The sequence below is a fragment of the Dryas octopetala genome, chromosome 1 (genome assembly GCF_963921425.1).
Source record: "Dryas octopetala chromosome 1, drDryOcto1.1, whole genome shotgun sequence".
NCBI classification, from domain to species: Eukaryota; Viridiplantae; Streptophyta; class Magnoliopsida; order Rosales; family Rosaceae; genus Dryas; species Dryas octopetala.
Window position 1 is genome coordinate 25,119,158 of NC_141366.1, and position 20,809 is coordinate 25,139,966.

The following is a 20,809-nucleotide window of genomic DNA, read 5'->3' on the forward strand; positions in this document are numbered from 1 at the left end:
GAGTTTGACATGTCTAAGCATTTCTATCAATATTTAAGAACGGCATTCAATAATAAGATGAGCATGCAATATTATTTGGGGGCCTCAATTATATACACTCCCTTATTAGTATATAAACTTGGTCATATTTGCATAACGTATATAAATTTTCTATCATTTATTTTTTTATTTATCAATATACATGCATGCATTATGGTGTTAATTTGTTTATGCATGACAAAAATTAAATGTTATATCATATACATGTGACTTCTTTCATGAATTTGCAAATTAAGCCAAGGCTGCAAGCTAGCTAGGGTGCGTGTGCATTTGATTAATGAAAAGAAAAGGTGATGAAACTGAAGCAGAACAATCGGGCCTATAATTGTACGTGCATGTACGTACGCGTATACAAGCACGCATGCATGCACCTAGAAGCTACGTACGTCTAGAACATTGAATTGGTTGTGTATAACATTCATTCCTTAGCTAGCTAATTCGTTACGTATATATGCCAGCATGCAGTTGGTTGTGTACGGATAGAATCATATATAGACAGTAGAGGACCTATCAAGACATGCAATAATATCAATCCAGCAAGGAGGGAATGGTAAATTGGTAATTAAGTATGTGAATGTGAGGAAGGTAAGGGTCCCACGTATATTGAGACAGGGCTAAGAGCGTAAGACTGTTTCAAAGGCCTTTCCAAGTTTCCAAAACTACCAACCTCCTAAAATTCCTCATTATCAGTCCAAGCTGTAACCCATTTTGTCTCTTTGTCGCTCTTTCCTTTCCCTTTTGTCTCTCTCTCTCTCTCCACCCCAACCCTTAATTCTTCAACCCCCAAAATCAAACATTGCCTCTCTTGGCCACACCCATCCAAAGCTAGCTCTGCCTCTCTCTCTCTCTCTCACTTCCCTCTCTCTCTCTTCCGGCCACCATGGGCAACTGTTGCTCTCAACGCAACACCGAGGATGCCCCCAACGACGACACCGGAGACAACAATGCCGGCCCGGAACACAGTGCCAACCAAAACAACTCCTCCGCAGGAGGTTCCGCTAGCAATAATCCCACCCCGAAGACCCCTCCTACTGCCTCCCCGACAGGCAGTAGGACCCCTAAGCCCGGGCCCATTGGGCCCGTGCTTGGTCGTCTAATGGAGGACGTGCGCACAGTCTACAGCATTGGGAAGGAGCTGGGGAGGGGGCAGTTCGGGGTGACGCACTTGTGCACGCACAAGGCGACCGGAGAGCAATTCGCGTGCAAGACGATAGCAAAGCGGAAGCTGGTGAACAAGGAAGACATAGAGGACGTGCGGAGGGAGGTCCAGATCATGCACCACCTCACGGGGCAGCCCAACATTGTGGAGCTCAAGGGAGCGTACGAGGACAAGCAGTCGGTGCATTTGGTGATGGAGTTGTGCGCCGGAGGAGAGCTTTTCGACCGCATCATCTCCAAGGGGCATTACACAGAGCGCGCCGCTGCTGCGTTGCTCAGGACGATCGTTCAGATCGTCCACACCTGCCATTCCATGGGGGTCATCCACAGGGATCTCAAGCCTGAGAACTTCCTCTTGCTCAACAAAGATGAGAACTCTCCCCTCAAGGCTACGGATTTTGGTCTATCTGTCTTTTACAAACAAGGTACATTAATTAGGTTAATTCATTCATTCATTTTCATCCATTAATTCATTTTCATTTATTTATAAGTGTGCGCCTAGATGAGCATTTGAATGGACATTGATAAACATTCGAATGCTTAATCAAGTGCTCACGTATGAATGTTAATTAATATCCTACATCGGAAAACTAGAGCTTAATATATGTGGTTATAAAGTTTTGAACTTCTTCACTCATTACCAATTAATTTTGAAGTAGATGCTCAAATTCTAATTAAAGTATCATGTCTTCTTTAATTCTTAATTAGAAAGAAGTTGATGGACAAATAATTACAATGGTAGGGTAATAATTGTGATGATCACATACATGTTACATGTTACATGTACAGGAGAAGTTTTCAAGGATATTGTTGGTAGCGCATATTATATTGCACCCGAAGTGTTGAAGAGGAGATATGGACCTGAAGTGGATATATGGAGTGTTGGGGTCATGTTATATATTCTTCTCAGTGGTGTTCCTCCTTTCTGGGCAGGTAATTAGTTAACTAATTAAAACTTTTAATTAGATATTAGCGTTAATTAATTGATAGAATATTATTGAAACTAATTATTTGATTAATGAATTAAATGACATATTTAGAATCGGAACATGGGATATTCAACGCAATCTTACGAGGGCACCTGGACTTTTCAAGCGACCCATGGCCTTCAATATCACCTCAAGCAAAGGATCTCGTGAGGAAGATGTTGAACTCAGACCCCAAGCAGAGGTTGACAGCCTTCCAAGTTCTAAGTGAGTAATTAATATAACAAATTAATTAATTAATTAAACATGGTGGATTAAATTTTAATGAACCTGAACATATATACATATTTGATGGATGACCAGATCACCCTTGGATCAAGGAGGATGGTGAAGCACCTGACGTTCCTCTGGACAACGCTGTGCTCAGCAGGCTCAAACAGTTCAAGGCAATGAATCAGTTCAAGAAAGTTGCGCTTCGGGTATATATTCATGCATGCATTCATTCATTCATTCATGTTAATTAAATTTAATAAATTAGTTAGGGACATTCTTAATTAATATTGATTTACTAGGGAAATTCTTAATATATTGATTAATTAATTAATGACATATATTATATGTACATATATAGGTGATTGCGGGATGCCTATCAGAGGAAGAAATCAGGGGATTGAAAGAGATGTTCAAGGGCATGGATACAGACAACAGTGGGACTATAACACTCGAAGAGCTCAAGCAAGGACTTGCTAAGCAAGGCACCAAGCTCTCTGAATATGAAGTTAAACAATTAATGGAAGCAGTAAGCTAGCTACCTCTCTCTCTCTCTCTCTCTCTCTCTCTCTCTCTCTCTATCATAATTTTATAGTAATCAAATTAATGAATTAGATTTCATATTAATTATTTAATTGCATGCATGCATGCATTCAATTAACAGGCTGATGCTGATGGCAATGGGGCTATAGACTATGATGAGTTCATCACAGCAACAATGCACATGAACAGAATGGATAGAGAAGAGCATCTCTACACTGCCTTCCAACACTTCGATAAAGATAACAGCGGGTAATTATGATTTTTATACTATTTGTTTTCTTAGATTGCAATTACATAGTGAAATAATATGAAATAACTAAATCCTAACAAGTAATTGATCGAGATCTCATCTCATGATTACTGTATCTCATGTATGCATACTCGATGATCGATCAGGTATATCACAACGGAAGAGTTAGAGCAAGCCCTCCGCGAGTTTGGCATGCACGATGGAAGGGACATAAAAGAAATCATTGCTGAAGTTGACGCTGATAATGTAAGTTATTCCTTAATTAAATTAAGCCCATTTCAATTAATTGAAAACACAAAAATTGGTTTTAAAGGAATCACTTTAAACCGTTTTATTTGTAATAGATATTATCTTTTACGAAATATTCTGAAATGTAATATTGTTATATTGTTAAATTGTTAATTATAATTAATTTGATATGTGTAATGTAGGACGGTCGAATCAATTACGATGAGTTTGTGGCAATGATGAGAAAAGGAAACCCAGAAGCAAATCCAAAGAAGCGGCGTGACGATATATTTGTTTGATTTGTTTGATTAATTAGTTAATTAATCGCGTTGGTTTTATGCATGCAAGCACAATTAATTGCACATACGTACATGCAATTGATTAATGGGGGCAAATTATAAATGTGTGTCCGTACGTCGTCGTCATGAGCCTGCTGCTTTATCGAAGGATCAGAAGAAGCTATGCTCCATATAATGTGGGAGAAAATTTGATTGGTTGCTCATCATGGGTATGATCATATAATGTTCATCATGTACAGTATCTAACAAAATTCAAAATAATGAAGAAAATGGGAGGGAATTGAATATTGGGAGGAGAGGATGGAGTACCTAGTGGCTCAAGAAAAGTACTGATGATCATGTGTTGATGGGGTTAACATGAGGGTTTTTGCAACAATTTAGTGGATATTAATTGTCTGCTCTGTGCTGATCACATGCAAGGTCCCTAGCTCTGTTCAACAATTTAGTGGATATTGCAACAATTTAGTGGATATTGTTTGTGAAAATCGATCATTGTACCTGTCAAATATATGTCATTGGCTAACTTATGCTTAGGAATCAATTTGTGTTTTACACTTGACAATCTTTTCACAATCATAGTTTTCAGCTTTCTTGTTTGTAAATTTTAATTAATTAAGATTAATACTATATATATAGTACGTAATTATATAGATATGTGTCAATTGTTATAAATTAATGTAAGAGATAATTAGGCTTATGTCTTTTAAAAAAATAATTTTTAAATAGAGACCGATGGTGTTTTAAAATTTATAAGAAAATTCTTTTAATTCATAATAATTTATAAGAAAATCATTTTAATTCATAATAAAGTCATTCCCCGATTCGAAGGGTATTTCCCTATTTGAAAAATATTTCCCCTTCTAGGGTGTAGAGTGGGCTCCTTCCAAAATCTTGGAGTTAAAACCTAACATAAAACCGTTAAAGAAGAAAAATAAAAAAACTTAATTAAAAACTCTAAATCACTGCCGGTCTTAATTTAAAAAAGACTCATGAAATAGATTAGTAAGTCTCCCTTAATGTAATTAGCAATGCTTAAGAACATGTCATTAATTTGGACACATGTCAAACATGGCGTTAAGGTCGTCACGGTTGATAAGCGGCATGTTGTTTCTTCGAACCGGGTTGGGACACATATTGTTTCGTGTGATCAATAGAGTAGTGCTAACCTAGTCCATTAAATTTGCACCCTTTTTCTAGATGACTTGCCACATTTTTTTCTATAAATATCGCCCATTCTTCGGCCACTTGACTCTCTCTCTCTCTCTCTCTCTCTTTCTCTCTCTCTCTCTCTCAATTCTAGTATACCTTTTGTTTTATATATCAGATTGACTAGAATTCCAAAGGAATTTATTGGGAGTAAGGTTCTGAAAGATTTAAGTCTTAGTGCCCAAAAGACCTATGGTGTGTTTCGTTAGAGAAATTAAATTTGGTATAGTTTTAAAAGTCAGAATTTGAGAAATGACAAGTTCTAATTGCCTTGTTTGATATCATTAACAAGAAAATTATAAAATTATGTGTAGGAAAAAATGTAGAATTTAGAAGCCATAAATTCCAATTTTATATTCTTCCTAATTAGGTGTCATTTTAAATTCCATGAAAAATGATTTTTGGAGGAAATCAGCTTATATAACTAAGGAGAGGGACATAACTAAGCTGTTGGAGAGCTCTTATTAGTCAAAATAGAAAAAGTTGCATGTAATGGATGTATACACCCACACTCTCACAACGTCGATCTTCTCACATATTAATCATGTGACCATTTATTGTGAAAGAAATAATATATACACTCGTTACATGCAAGTTTTTCTTTAATAAAAACACTAAACTCAAAACATGTGATTTTGGCACATGCTCGAGCATGAGTAAGTGTGAGTTGTGCACCCTCACATGGCTCACTAATTAAGTTATAGGGCCTCTACTAAAATATATAAGCCCAATAGGTCCAAAAGCAAATAGGCCACATTTCCCTCTTCGCTCTTATATATCCTTCTTCCCATTCCACCAAAAAAAGATAGGCCTATTTTCATACTTTTCTTTAATTTGGTTGTACAAGCCCAGTTCATTGACCTTCTTAATTTATAAGTCCATTAACTTTAGGTATTAAATTTTAATTTTTTTTAGTTTAACTACCAATATATTATGTCATTTAACTTTAAATATCAAATTTAAGTGTACGTACCATCTTTAAAAACGTGGTTTTACCGAGCGCTCAACATTATTCATTGAGTGCTTGGAAAAATCATTTAATTGTGACTCACTACAAGAAAAAGATATTTGGGCGACGAAACTTTGGGAGACGAATTCAAATTTGTCGCCCAAAGAGGTTTTGGGCGACGAATTCAAACATTAGTTGCCTAAACTAATAAAGGTTTGAGCGACAAAGATTTTCATCACCCAAAGTGACTTTGGGCGACGAATATGGTGTTCATCGCCTAAAGCACTTTTAGGCGACGAATATGATGTTCGTCGCCTAAAATTACGCGCCAAAATGCTCTTGGACCATACTTTGGGTGAGGAATCCATATATTCCTCGCCCAAAGCTACGTTAGGCGACGAACAACATATTCGTCGCCCAAAGTAGCTTTGGGCGACTAAATTATTCCTCGCCTGAAGTGACTTTAGGCGAGGAATATATGGATTCCTTGCCCAAAGTCCAATTCATTTTTTATGTGCATTTATATAACTTTTGAATAAAGATTTTTTTTTTAAATATTAAATTCAAATATATAATCTAAATAAAAAAATAAATTAAAAAATATATATATGTTTAGGCGACGAAATTGTTCGTCGCCTAAAACATGCTTTGGGCGACGAACTGCACTATTCCTCGCCCAAATAAAGTTTAGGCGACGAATAATTCCGTCGCCTAAACCTTTTTTGGGCGAGGAATAGTGAAGTTCGTCGCCCAAAGCATGTTTAGGCGATGAAATGTTTCGACGCCCAAACTATGTTTTGGCGAAGAAATTAATTATTCCTCCCCCAAAGCATGTTTAGGCGATGGACAATTTCGTTGCCCAAAAATGCTTTGAGCGACGAACCTAATTTTTCCTCGCCCAAAACATATTTTTCGTCGCCCAAAGCATGTTTTGGGCGAGGAAAAATATGCTTTAGGGGACGAAATAAATCCGTCGCCCTAGGTATCTTTGGGCGACGAAATTTACTGGTTCGTCGCCCAAAATCTTGGGCGTCATGGCTTGGGCGGCTAAACTGTCGACGAACTGAGTTCGTCGCCCAAAAGTTTGGGCGACGAAATTCGACTTTGGGAGAGGAACTAGGTTCGTCGCCCAAACCGTTTTTTCTTGTAGTGACTGTACAGCAGTCACAACGTTTTTATAGAGATAAAGTCACACAACTTAGTTCTTTCGTTGTTTTTTTCAATATTTGTATTATGATTCAAGGCTTAAGCTTTAATGTTTAGTATGTTGTAAGACTTTATCTCCCAAGCATCAAATTAAAGCCTTAAACCCTTATAAAATCACAACTGTGACTGCATGACGTACGGTCACAACTGTTACTGTGTGACAATCACAGCTACGTACCAAACCCCCCCCCCCCCCAAAAAAAAAAAAAAAAAAAAAAAAAGACAATTGAAGACCACTGAGCGCTTGACACTGTTCTTGAGCACTTGGAGACAAAAAAATGTAAGTTTCTTACATATTTGTGGTCTAATCCAAAATGTCTTGCTCTAAGTTAGTATCTAAACTAAAATTAGTATTTTACAATTTTTCTGAAAAATTATTGACATTTAGTATTTAATTCTAATTTTCTATTATTTTATTACTTTAAGTGTGTGGAATTGGTGGTGGAGGAAAGATCAAAATACTAAAATGGCCTCTTTTTAGTATTCCCGACTAGATCATAACTGTGATTAATTTATGACTGTGAAACTAAAAGGATAAATCCAAAAACCAAGAAAATCGATAAATCATCCTTGAAACCAAAAGCCCCAAGCCTAAATCATCAAAAGCCCCTTATAAATTCTGAATTTTTATGAATTTCATACAATCACAATTGTGACTGCATGACGGTCACAACTGTTATTGTGTGGCAATCAGAGCTACATACCAAACCTTTAAAAAAAAAAAAAAAAAGATAACTGAAGACCACCGAGCGCTCCGAGAACAGTTCTGAGTGCTCGGCGACAATACTGTAAGTTTCATACATTGTTGTGCTCTAATTCAAAATGTCTTACTCTAGGTTAATTAGTATCCGCTAAAAAAAATTAGGGAGATTTAGAGTTCAATCCATTTTATGAGTCTTTCTTAGACTAACCGGTAGTGATTTAGAGTTTTCAATTAAATCCTTTTATTTTTCTTCTTTGACGGCTTTATATTAGGTTTTAACTCCAAAATTTTGCAGCCTCTACAAAGCCCACTCTACACCCTAAGAGGAGAAATACCCTTCAAATTGGGAAAAGACTTTATTATGAATTAAAATCATTTTCTTATAAATTATTATAAATTAAAAGAATTTTCTTATAAATTTTAAAATATCCCCGGTCTTCAACTCTCCATCTAAAAACTGTTTTTATAAATAATCTAAGCCTAATTATCTCAAAAAATTATTATTTTATTGTTTTGCTGAAAAATTATTGACATTATTATTTTATTACTTTTAAGTGTGTGTAAATGGTGGTACGTGGAGGAAAGATCAAAAATACTAAAATGGCCCCTTTTTAGTATTTCCCGACTAGATCGTGACTGTACATGATTTATAAATTTTAAAATACCCCCGGTCTCCAACTCTCCATCTAAAAACTGTTTTTATAAAAAAATTTAAGCCTAATTATTTCAAAAAATTATTATTTTACTGTTTTGCTGAAAAATTATTGGCATCATTACTTTTAAGTGTGTGTAAATGGTGGTACGTGGAGGAAAGATCAAAATACTAAAATGGCCCCTTTTTAGTATTTCCCGACTAGATCGTGACTGTACATGATTTGTGATTGTGAAACTAAAAGGATAAATCCAAAAACCAAGAAAATCGATAAATCATCATTGAGTGTTGACGAAGTAATATCCCTAAATTGCAACATTTTATTGTCAAATTTATTTATGATATTAAACCATAATTTACAGCTAAAGGGTTTCAATTCGGGTTAAAAATCCACAGAGTTCCTTAATTAATATATTCATTGAGTGAATTAATTTTGGTTCAGTGATTCTTTATTTTTTTTGGTATTTAAAATTGCCGCTTTTATAAAATTTGTACAAGGCCTCCTAATGATCAGGACCAACCCTCTATCAATCAATCTATGATATTATGAATGTGTAATCATTTTTAAATAAAAAGTAACAATATTAATGCATCACCTTTAATGTTGCAAACCAACAATAAATAAATCAATCAATCAATCAAATATTACCCCATCCCACGGTGCATTTATTATATGGATAATAGCTTATGTAGCAAGGAATCGATTTTTTAGCAGTGTCCGAAAATTGGCTGTCAATTAAGAAATTTGCTTCCATAAATAAAAGATTGATTACCACTAACTTAGGAAGTAGCCATTTTATTCCTCTGCCCATCCCCCTATATATATAATCTCAATCAGCAGTACCATGCAACCACCACACACACTGTCTTTTCTCTTCTCTTTTTCAAACTCTTTTGCCCTAGCAAGTAACAGCAGCAGCAACAACCATGTCCAATGGTTTTCAGCCCTATCTTGATGAGCAGACTCAGAATAGAATACTGAATGAAATGAGGCGTCAGCTACTGACGCAACCACCGCGGTCTCTTGGTTTTACTCCTCGCCCTTCTCCCCTCACTACTCACACTCCAAACCCTAATCTCGATAATGTCATTAACTCCATTACCCGTTCTGGCGCCGCCCCCTCGCCCTCTTTCAACAGAGGGCTAGGCGTGCGCCAGGAATCCAGGATTCGCAAGCCCACCATGCCGGTGATGCCCCATAACAATTCGGCCATCAGCCAAAACAGCAGCGGCACCCGCAGTCTTTTTGCGGGGATTGCAGCAGTGGTGCGTCTTCAGTCTCAGATTGCAATGCGTGAACAACAACATCGTGATCAGCATGCTGCTCATCAAATCAACTTCAGCACCACGGTCCCGCCATCAACCTTCTCATCCTCACAACCAAATGCTGCAGTGGGACATGAGAATCTTGATGCGTTCGGCAATCTTGTTGTGCCATCAACAGCCAACAATGGTGTTACTATTCATGAAATTGAAGATGATGGTGATCTGGCCAAAGAAGAAGAAGAAGATGATGGTGATGATCATGGCCTTGATCTGTCCCTCAGGCTCTGATCCCTTTTTAATTTTATGACTTCATTTTATATGTATATCTCTAATCTCTAGTCTCTAGGTTGATTACTTCTATCTCCATATGCATGCATTTTCATTTACTTTTTTTTTTTTTTCTTTTTCTTTCTGGCAGTACGTACCTCGCGTTATGTCTAGCCTCTTCTAGGGTTTAATTTGGTTTTCTATTCCAATAAGACTTTATTTATTATTATTTTTCGTTATGTTTGGTAGAATATATATTAAATAAAAGTTGAAGGCATGTTTGTGTCATACAGTCTAATTAATTCTTTGCGGACCGACTTTAAAACATTCACTATTCGGCAATTTTTCTATTTACCAGTAACCAAAAAAAAAAAAAAAATCTATGCAAACTAACTGCACCAATGCCGTCACTAAACTAAATTAACGAATAATTATTAAGAAAAAAATATTAATTTCAATTTGTTTAACCAATTAAATTAGCCAAAGGAAACTTCTGTCAATTTGGTTCCACTTCTGTGAAGTTTACACTCAACGATACTTTGTCAGAATGATTGACGCGAAGATGTTAGCTAGCCAGGATTTTATTTTATACAATTTGAGCACTATATGAACACTATAAGTAAAGGCTCGTACGTCCTTCCCTTTTTGTTTTATTGTTTGGGCCTATCTATTTTTTTAATTTGTAGGGGAGTTATAAAAATAACTCCACTGTCTACTTTTTAAACTCCATAATTTTTTTTTTCGAAAACATTTTTTATTTTATCCCCAAATGGTAAAATATAAAGAAAACCCAGATTAATTCAACCCCACCGGAGCCCCACTCACCCTCCCCTCCTACCCACTTACCCCGCCTTGCCCCACCGGCCACCGGCCCCTCCTCTCCCTCTCTCCCTCTCTCCCTCTCTCTCTCTTTTTATCTCTCTATCTATCTCTCTCTCTCTCTCTCTCTCTCTCTCTCTCTCTCTCTCTCTCACTCCCTCGCCGATGACAGTCTTTTAGGGCCCGTTTGGTATCCAACTCAATTTTTTTTTTTCAAAAATTAAGATTTTTTATTTTTAATGTGAGTTTTCAAGATCAATTTTTTAAATTTGAAAATGTATTTGGTATGAAATTTGAAAACAATTTTTTAATTTAAAAAATGATAACAGCTAAGAAAAAAGGAAGTGTGATATTTTATCATTTTAAAAAAGAAGCATGTTTTTGAATTTTTTTCTAAAAATTGTTTTTGAAAATGATCTACCAAACACGTTTTCTTGAGTAAAACTTGTTTTTTCGTTTTTGAAAACAAAATATAATTTTTGAATAGAATACCAAACAGGCCCTTATTTTTTTATTTCTCTTGTAGGTTAGCTTGTCAGTCTCTCAAACATATCTTTTTACAATATGAGGAGGCTTCTGGTCAAAGGGTAAATTTGGATAAGCCGGAAATGTCATTTTCTCCGTGTACGCCCTCTAATATTTAGGATGAAATTAGTGCTTTCATGCAGGATCTTGGCCGTACTGACGGGCATGTCATGGAGGATTTTAAGGGGGTCTGTCCGGGCTTTGTTATATATCCCTAGATCGGTGCTCTAAATCGGTTGCACATTCTTTGGCCAAGTTTGCTTTAAATTCTAGTACTGTTTCGTAATGACATGATTTTACTCCAGCTTAGTTGGAGTCTTGTCTCAAAGCTGATCTACTGTAACCCATTAATTTGCTTCAATAATATGATGTTTTTTTTTATTGTTAATATAATATGATGCTTTTGGTTACAAAATAAAAACATGCAATTTTTCTTTTATTGCAAGGAGACTGAGAAAAGAAGGGATCGAATTTGAACTATGGTTTTGGGCTATAATTCTCCACGACCAAAGTACAATTTGCTAGCTATGTTTGAAGTCTCATTATATTTTTAATAAATTAATTACTTTCACGGAAAAAATGTAAGGTTCTTAATTGGAAATACACCTAAAAAAAGTTAAGCTAAAAGATAATATTCTATTCGCGTGTGAGCATAAAAAAAGATGTCGAGCGCTCAATAGTGTATCTATATCTACATTTGGAGTTGTATATATTTGAAGATTTTAGAGCATTTTGAGTTACTTTTTGAGTTGCTAATGTATGTTTTAGGTTGCAGATGCTACATATATATGTAATTTTTAGGTTGCTGATGCAGCTAGCCTGCATCTGCAACTGCGAAGCACTCAGCAAGAAGTGTCGAACGCTTAATAGAAATTGTTGAGTAATTGATAGGAATTTCCAAGTGCTTAGAGCTAATTTGTCCTGCGAGTTAAGTTTTAGGCTGAAGTGGTTGGGTTAAGTTTCGTTCTCATTTGTGGCCAAAAAAAAAAAAAGTTTCGTTCTCATTTTGTCCTGCCAGGTAAAAAACTCTTACATTTTCTTTGTCACCAACCGATACCAATTAAATTTCACTTCCTTTTTAATTACTATATCTCTATTTATAAGATATTTTTTTAATATCAATTGAATCAAAGTATAATTATTATTTTTTAAATTAGGGGAAGGGGGAATCAAAGTAAAGATTTGACCAGCGTTTGAAAAAGGGAAGCTAGCTGGTCATACCAATAATAATCCAAATATATAGGTAATAATAGTATTTTCATAATTAAGTTAGACCTCAACATATCACCTCTAATATTGCAAAGCAAAAAAAAAAATTATTACTTTTATTACCTAATACCAAAACTATTGTGAGTGACCTATACTTTTCATCTACAATAGCTTTTGATAATTAAGCTTTTGGGCTATAATTCTCTATGACCAAATTAAGTACAATATTTCTAGCAATATGTTTGGAGTCCCATTACATTTCCTTTGTCACCAAGCAATACCAATTAAATTTCACTTCATTTTTAATTACTAAAATCTCCATTTATAAGATTTTCTACTTTTAATACCAATTGAATCAAAGTATAGATTTTTCATTTTAATCGAGGGAATATATAACTTGGGTGTAGAGTAGGGGTAATCAAAATAAAGATTTGAACAGCGTATGAAAAAGGGAACATAGTCCTACTAATAATAATCCAAACATATACTTAATAATAGTATTTTTCATAACTAATTTAGACCTTAATATATCACCTATAATATTGCAAACCAAGAAAAAGAAAGTATTACCTATAATGTGTATTTATTATATGGGTAATACCTTACGTACCAAGTAAAAGATTTTTTAGTAGTGTGTCTGTAAATTGGCTGTCAAAGGATATTAATTTGCTTCCATAAATAAAAGATTGATCGCCACAAACTTAGGAAGCAGTCATTTTTTCCTCTGCCCACCCGCCTATATATATACACGCTATGCATGCGTCTCTTCCTTACAAACATATCAATCAGCCACACAAACACTTGTCTTTCCTCTTTTCTCTTCTCTTTTTCAATCTTTTTTGCCCTAGCATTCTAGCAAGTAGCAGCAGCCATGTCCAATAATGGTTTTCAACAATACCTTGATGAGCAGACTCGAACTAGAATGCTGTTTGAACTGAGGCGCCAAATACTTCAAGCACCACCGCCGCCTCTCGGTTTCACTCCTCGCCCTTCTCCTCTCACTACTCTCACTCCAAACCCTAATCATCATTTCCTCCATTCCGCTATGCCACGCCTGGCTGCTCCGCCTTTCAACGGTGGGCTGGGCGTGCGTCAAGAGTCCAGGATTCATAAACCCGGGCCGATGATGCGCCCTAACAATCCTAGTTCATCCCACTTCATGGCTCAGAGACAAAACCGCGGCGGCCATGCCCATGCCTTTGCTGCGGCATTGGCAGTGGCACGCCGTCAGTCTCGGTTTGCGATGCATCAACAACAACAACAACAACAACAGCGTGAGCATGCTGTTCATGAAGTCAACTTCAACTTCAACCTGCTGGCATCAGCCTCATCATCACAACCAAATGCAATGGGATTTGTTGGGAAGCTTGATGCGCACGGCAATCTTGTTGTGCCACCAAAACCCACCACTTCTGTTACCATTCATGAAATTGAAGATGATGATGATGATCATGGCCTTGATTTGTCCCTCAGGCTCTGATTAATTTCGTTTTTCATATGTCTTTTAATTTCCTATTTCTTTCGCTGTCAGTACGTACGTACCTCGTGTTATGTTTAGCCTCGATCTTCTAGGCTTTAATTTAGTTTTCTGATCTTTTATTATGTTTATTCGAATGCTATATTGAATAAATTTAGACTTTATTTATTATCTGTTTATTACATTTTATACTTTATTAATTATTATGCATGTTTTTGTACATTAAATAATAGTTGAGGGTATGTTTAAATGTGTTATATATACAGTCCTTTTACCTTTTTTGTTTCGAAATATTTTGTGGACCACCTTCGAAACATACACTATTTCTACAATTTTTTTTTTTTTTTGGACAGAACTATATATTCTGCAACTTTTTTATTTATTACCAGAAACAAAAGAAAAACACAACGGAAGTGCAACAATGCTTAATGCTGTTATTAAACTAAAATAACTAAAATTATTAAGAAGAAATCATTAATTTCAATTTGTTTAATCAATTTTTAGCCAAAGGAAATTCCTGTAAATTTACCAATTAACATGATTGGCACGAAGATATATCTTAGGTAGCTAGGATTTTATTTTATATGAGCACCCGCATCTCATCGCCTATATGACTATATGAGAGACATTCTCTACAGGACACATTATGCATGTTGCAATTGTAAATTAAACAAATTAAAGAGAGTGATGCCCCAGCCTGTCTGCCAGGTATGAACAAAAGCTTAGAAAAGGCAGTAGGTGATATAGAGACGAGGAGTGAAAGGGATACAAACCATTGCAGGTTTTCTTAGAGCTTCCTCCCCGAAGCTCGATCCTTAACCATAAATCCATATTAGCACCAAAAATCGGCGAGCAATATATCATTGTCTTTAACAAATTTCTGGACAGAAATTAAAGGAGATTATGATTCATATTTCATAGTATGCACATGCAGAATGGCCATCTCCAACATATATATCTGAGCCACCATATGGTGAGTAGGTGGACATGGTAGAGAGATCATTTGTAATATGAGAGCTTTCTCCAGTTTTAGTTAGCCATGTACTGATTGGAGGAGCACGTGGTGCAACATACACAGCACTGAGTACATCCAAGTAATTAACAGGTGAAATATTTTTATATATATAGTTTTTTTTTTTTTTGTTTATTATGGGGAAGAGGGATCCGACTTTTATTTAAATAATATATATATATATATATACAATTTTTTCTATAAGACGGATGCATTCGTCTATTTTTTTGCGGATAAATATCGTCGAGCGCTCGGCAAAGGTGCTGAGCACTCGACAACTTTTTTTTTTTTTGAAACAGCTGAGCGCTGGCTGCAGCGCTCACCACTACTTCCACTGCCCCATTTTTGATCGAGGTACTTCCCTACGGTTCACCTCATTCCCTCTTAGGGTAATTAAAATCTAACATAAATCTGACAAACTAGTGTCGAGCACTCGAGGAAAAAGAAAAATGTACTACCGAGCGCTCGGCACCGGGTATTCGTAAAAAAAAAAAAAAAAAAGTGTGGACGTCCTGCAAAGAGAATTACTATATATATATATACATATATAGTTGATGTGCAAATTTTGTCACGCAGCCAACTTAGCCTCTGACCTCTACGTCAAGGCCTATATTGATTATCACATCACTCTCCTTCTACCATGCACATTAAGACAAAGAATACTAAGCGTAAGGGGGGCACTGGTGTGGTACCGGCCGAGGACCCTTCGATGCTCAAATCAATAATCATCTTCAGAGTAATTTAGAGAGTTAGGGTTGCATACCTACCTAAGGGATAACGTGCCATATTTATAGTGATTATGGCCGAAGGTGTGACGCCTCAAACCCCCGGGCTGGAAGATTTAGATACGTTACAGCGCAACACTAACCATTCAACCCTAGATTAAACTACCAAGCTCAGCATCGCATCTAAAACTAAACAATCAATGTAAGGCTGAGTTTAAAAAAATAAAACAAAAAAACAAAATACCGGGTTGGATCAGAATGCAAATTACACAGCGGAATAAATAAATCAAATACTTTGACTAAAAACCAACCCCCAAGATTACATAAATAAATAGTAATCTTGTACAACTGTTTCGAATATTAATTAGCTGAAGTAAATACAAAACTATTTACAAATAAAGAGAAAAACCACTTCTGAATTACCAATTGCCACATTTCCTCCACGCTGCTTCCTCAGTCTTATTTAACCAACCACTGCACCGTTGAATGGTGCACCGGGTTAAAGAACAAACTCGGTAAGCTTTCGTAAGCTCGTATGGGTGAAACGACTCACACCCACAACCACAAACAGACTGTGACTACAAGTCACTCACAAACACACATCTCCAAGTGTTCCTGTACCAAACGTGGTACCAAAACTTACCACCAACTCAGCTAGGTAAAAACTAAGCTGAAAACAAACATCTCCAATAATCACGCTTACTAAATCGTTCATGTACTTAACAAAACACTAACCACCAAATCAACACAATGGCCGATCCAAATTGGCCAATCACCAACATCAACAATCTCACGACCGATCCAACGTAAAAATGAATTAATAGAGAGAGTGACCATCTCTGATTGTAAACCTGGCCACTTGTTACACATGCTTCATGCCCATTTGTACGATCTGGCAACAACCACGCTCAAAGGCCCATAGTAATGTCTGAGCTACCTGCCACATTATACAATCACACTGGTATCTCAACCTACCCAATTCACTTGTTACTCTCAAGTCGTGTCAAACCACAATATCTTGACCAACAGGTACATTAATCTCAAATCCGGTTAACTTGGTCATCACAGATATCCTTAAATCACAATTAGCCTATCTGGCCCAACAATCTATCCTCGAATCATAGGATAATCCAATAACATCAATAAATCCATCTGGCAAATTAAATGCCTAATCACAACTATTAACCTCAATAGTTCATAAAATATAAACCAATTAATCATATAGGTTCAAAATCATCCTCGAATCACAAACAGGATTCCAATCCTAGAATTATACCAAATTCTAGCACACAAGCAATTAACTGAAAATAATACAGTTAAATACCACAAAACAAATAAGACCAAGACAAGGTATCACCCACAAAATAAATACACAAAGTTCACCCACATGTATTCCGTGCATCCTAAACCACCACGAGTACTTCACCACCTCACCACCTCCGCGGGCGAAGGGAAACCAAAACTAAAACTACTCTCAAAGAAGAGAGAGAACAGAGAGAAAGTGAGAGAGAGCTGTGGAAGAATAAAACAAAAGAGAGAAAACTGAGCTATTTATAGCAATACCGTCGAGCCCTCGCCGGCCTGCCGAGGGCTCGGCAAGGTACGCCGATCGCTCGGTGGCTTCACCAAGCCCTCGATGGTGCTTTCCACAAAGTTCCACCGAGTTCTCCTTTCTTGGCGTGGCTTCTTCCCTTGCCACCAGATGTTGCCACTTGTCACCATCCTAGCCATTAGATCGAAATAGATCAATGGCCAAGATCTTCTCACTCAAAAAACTTCGAAAATTAACCACAAATACTTCGGGACTCAGAAAAATACCCAGAAAAATACTACGTACTCGTAAAAATGAATACCAATTTCCTATTGGCTCACAACCAACCTTTGATCTCCAAATCTTTGAAAATCAAACACCAAAATTTTCCAAGGCCTCATAGAGAGTCTCTTAGTCCTTGTCCAATTAGGGTTCCTAACAACTTGCCGTCTAAGTCTTGTCTTAGGATAGGCCGCGACTCATTATCCAAGTAGAACACGCCTTTTCTTAGGCTAACTCTCGCACAAGATGGGCCTTCTATCCAAGAAGCTCATCCACTCCACCCTAGTCGCCTACGAACCTCACCACCTAAGACCCTATAGGTCCCAAGTGCCATCGTGGGCCGACACTGGTACCAGACCATCTCCAGAGCACCTCTATCCCAGGGCGTCCTCTGGGTGTAGGCCTCCGAGACTCCCTCTACAGTGAAGCCCTAAGCCTATATTATCGGGCTTGGGCCTTCTTTTAGTGCCGAGGCTAAGCTATCCTTGGCCTCCCACATTCAATGCACCGAGACCCAGTCAGGCCTCACGCCTTTATTATATTGAGCTCTCATATCCATGGCTGCTAACCCATGGTTCATTACAGACTACTAACCCATGTTTAAGCCAAGGCTAGCCTAGCCTCGCTTCTTTTGGTCACCAAGCTTCATCGGCCTTGGCCCATTGGTCGCTAGGCCCACCATTGGGCCTTGGTCCTTTTGGTCTTGAGTCCATTATTGGGCCTTGCCCCATCCATTAGACCTTTCGGGCCTATGGACTCGTTTCTAGTCTCTTGGGCCTTTTTCTTAGCCTATGTCCAGGCAAAACATCGATCCAAAGACCATTCAAGCCTCTTCGTTTCCATTTCTACAACGCGTACTTCTGCTCAATCAATATGAGTATCAACATATATATATATATATATTAAACTATATATAAACTAATTAATTATTCTTTCAACTAAATTAACTAACATATAGTTAACTAAGGCCTTCCACAGCAATGATATTGAGAGTGAGAGTGAGAGTGATTGGAAGGTCTAATTTTGCTACAATGGGCCGGAATAATGAGAGTGAGGGTGAGTGAGGGTTAGAGTTGAGGGTGAGGAGAGGATCTGGTTGAGAGTGAGAGTGTGTGAGTTTTTTATCACAGTGGGTCCCACCGAAATCGAAAAGACGAAAAAGGGCAGAGAGAAGAATTAAAACCCTTCAGCACAGTCCGGAATTTTCGTTATTGGCAGGGGTATTTTTGTACTTGCGGAGGGAGAGAAAACAGTGGCCGACAAGCACTGTTCACCCAATAAAGCACCGGAATGGAAAAGACGAAAAAGGGCTTTTGACAAATTCAAAAAGCTGAGGCACGGTCCGGAATTTTAATTATTGGCAGGGGCATATTAGTACTTCGGAGGGAGGGATGCAAGTGGCCGACACGCCACTGTTCATCGCAGGTGCTGCCTCCCACTCGCCCACACGCGCGCTTGCTTCACACCGTTGGCCCAGATCACTTGCCCGTTGCAGATCAACGGTCCTCTTTTTAAGCCCGGTTTCAATTAAAAAAAAAAAAAAAAAAGGAAGGCTGCAACACGTGGCAGCGTCTGGAGGCTCAGATGAGTGTATCCGTTGGAGATCAACGGCTAGAATTAATTGACCGTTATAATGCAATTAAAAATACAAAAAAAATACCAAAAAAATTCGAAAAAATATTTAAAAATTCTGAAAAATTTATAACGGCTATTTCATAATTTTTCCTATAAATTGAGCATTCACACTTCATTTTTTCACACATCTATCTATCCAATTCATTCATTTTATCAATCTATTCAAATCACCTCACTTTTCCTAGAAAATTCTTTTTTTCCAATCATGGAAAATTCAAGGAAAAAGAATTGGTCCATTGAAGAAGAGGTAGCGCTTGTTGAAGCTTGGATGGAAAATTCGGAAGATTGTGAAATCGGATCCAATCAAAGAAACATGGAATTTTGGAATAAAGTGTACGATCAATTTATTCGGAAATGTCCTCTCGCCGTGAGGAATGGGCGACAAATTGGGGCGGTCATGGCTCACTTCAAGAAAATAGGGCAAGCCACCTCGAAATATCATAAATGTATCTTGGCAGCCGAACGATCACGCACTAGCGGGCAAAATCAAATTGATACGGTGAGTTTTGCTAATTAAACTCAAATATTTTTGTTAATTAAATTCACATATTTATGTTTGATTAATATGTGTGTACTCTATTTTAAATTGTGTATACTTTATTTTTGCTAGTTAAACTCAAATATTTTTATTAATTAAATTCACATATTTATGTTTGATTAATATGTGTGTACTTTATTTTAAATTGTGTATACTTTATTTGTGCTAGTTAAACTCAAATATTTTTGTTAATTAAATTCACATATTTATGTTTGATCAATATGTGTGTACTATATTTGAGATTGTGTATACTTTATTTGTGCTAGTTAAACTCAAATATTTTTGTTAATTAAATTCACATATTTATGTTTGATCAATACGTGTGTACTATATTTGAGATTGTGTATACTTTATTTTTGCTAGTTAAACTCAAATATTTGTGATAATTAAATTCAAATATTTGAGTACCATTTATAATTCATTAATTTGTTTTCATATTACTAGGTGACCTTTGCCAACGACGATACCAAGCAATAAACCCGAAAAACCGTCCTTTTGCTTGGCACCATTGTTTTGCTAAGATGCAACACTTTGTGAAGTGGCAACATGCACAAACCGACACCCCCACTGATGCCGATACCGAAGCTGAAGCGGTTCAATTGAGCGCGGATGAGGATGCCCCGGCCTTTCAACCACTTAGCGGTAGTCGCCCGAGGCCACCTGGTAGAAACAACTCCAAGAGGGCCAAACAAGTTGATACTAATGATGATGACCTTGCCGATAGTATCAGGTTTCTTTGCCACGGGCAGAAGGACATAGCTGCTTCACGCGACCGATTGATCAAAGAGCACACCGATTTCAAACAAAAGCAGCAAGATTATGAGGTCATGGGCAAGGACCTCACCAACATGCACGGAGAACAACGAGCGTTTTGGGAGGCACAACAGCGTGAGGTTTTGGCGAGGTGGAGGGCAAGTGCTGCTAACGAGGCCAATCAGGGCACGTCAAGCTCGGGAGGGTACTTCCCCAACACTGACTTTTCACAATATGACTGACGTGTCATTGTTTTTCCAACTATTTCTGTCGTGTACTTTATGTATGCATTTTATTATGAATTAAAATAAAATACCCTATTATTAAATATGTCACGGATT

At 37.1% G+C, this 20,809-nt stretch overlaps 1 protein-coding gene across 1 annotated transcript; it reads left to right on the forward strand.

Moving 5' to 3' along the window:
• The first annotated feature begins 880 nt into the window (after positions 1-880).
• On the forward strand, positions 881-3,713 carry LOC147299390 (calcium-dependent protein kinase 17-like). The gene is made up of 8 exons (XM_086236712.1): positions 881-1,622; positions 1,987-2,130; positions 2,238-2,390; positions 2,487-2,602; positions 2,755-2,922; positions 3,058-3,185; positions 3,333-3,432; positions 3,618-3,713. The coding sequence occupies exons 1-8, from the start codon at positions 920-922 to the stop codon at positions 3,711-3,713; spliced, it is 1,608 nt and encodes a 535-aa protein (XP_086092838.1). The 5' UTR covers positions 881-919.
• Positions 3,714-20,809: the final 17,096 nt, after the last annotated feature.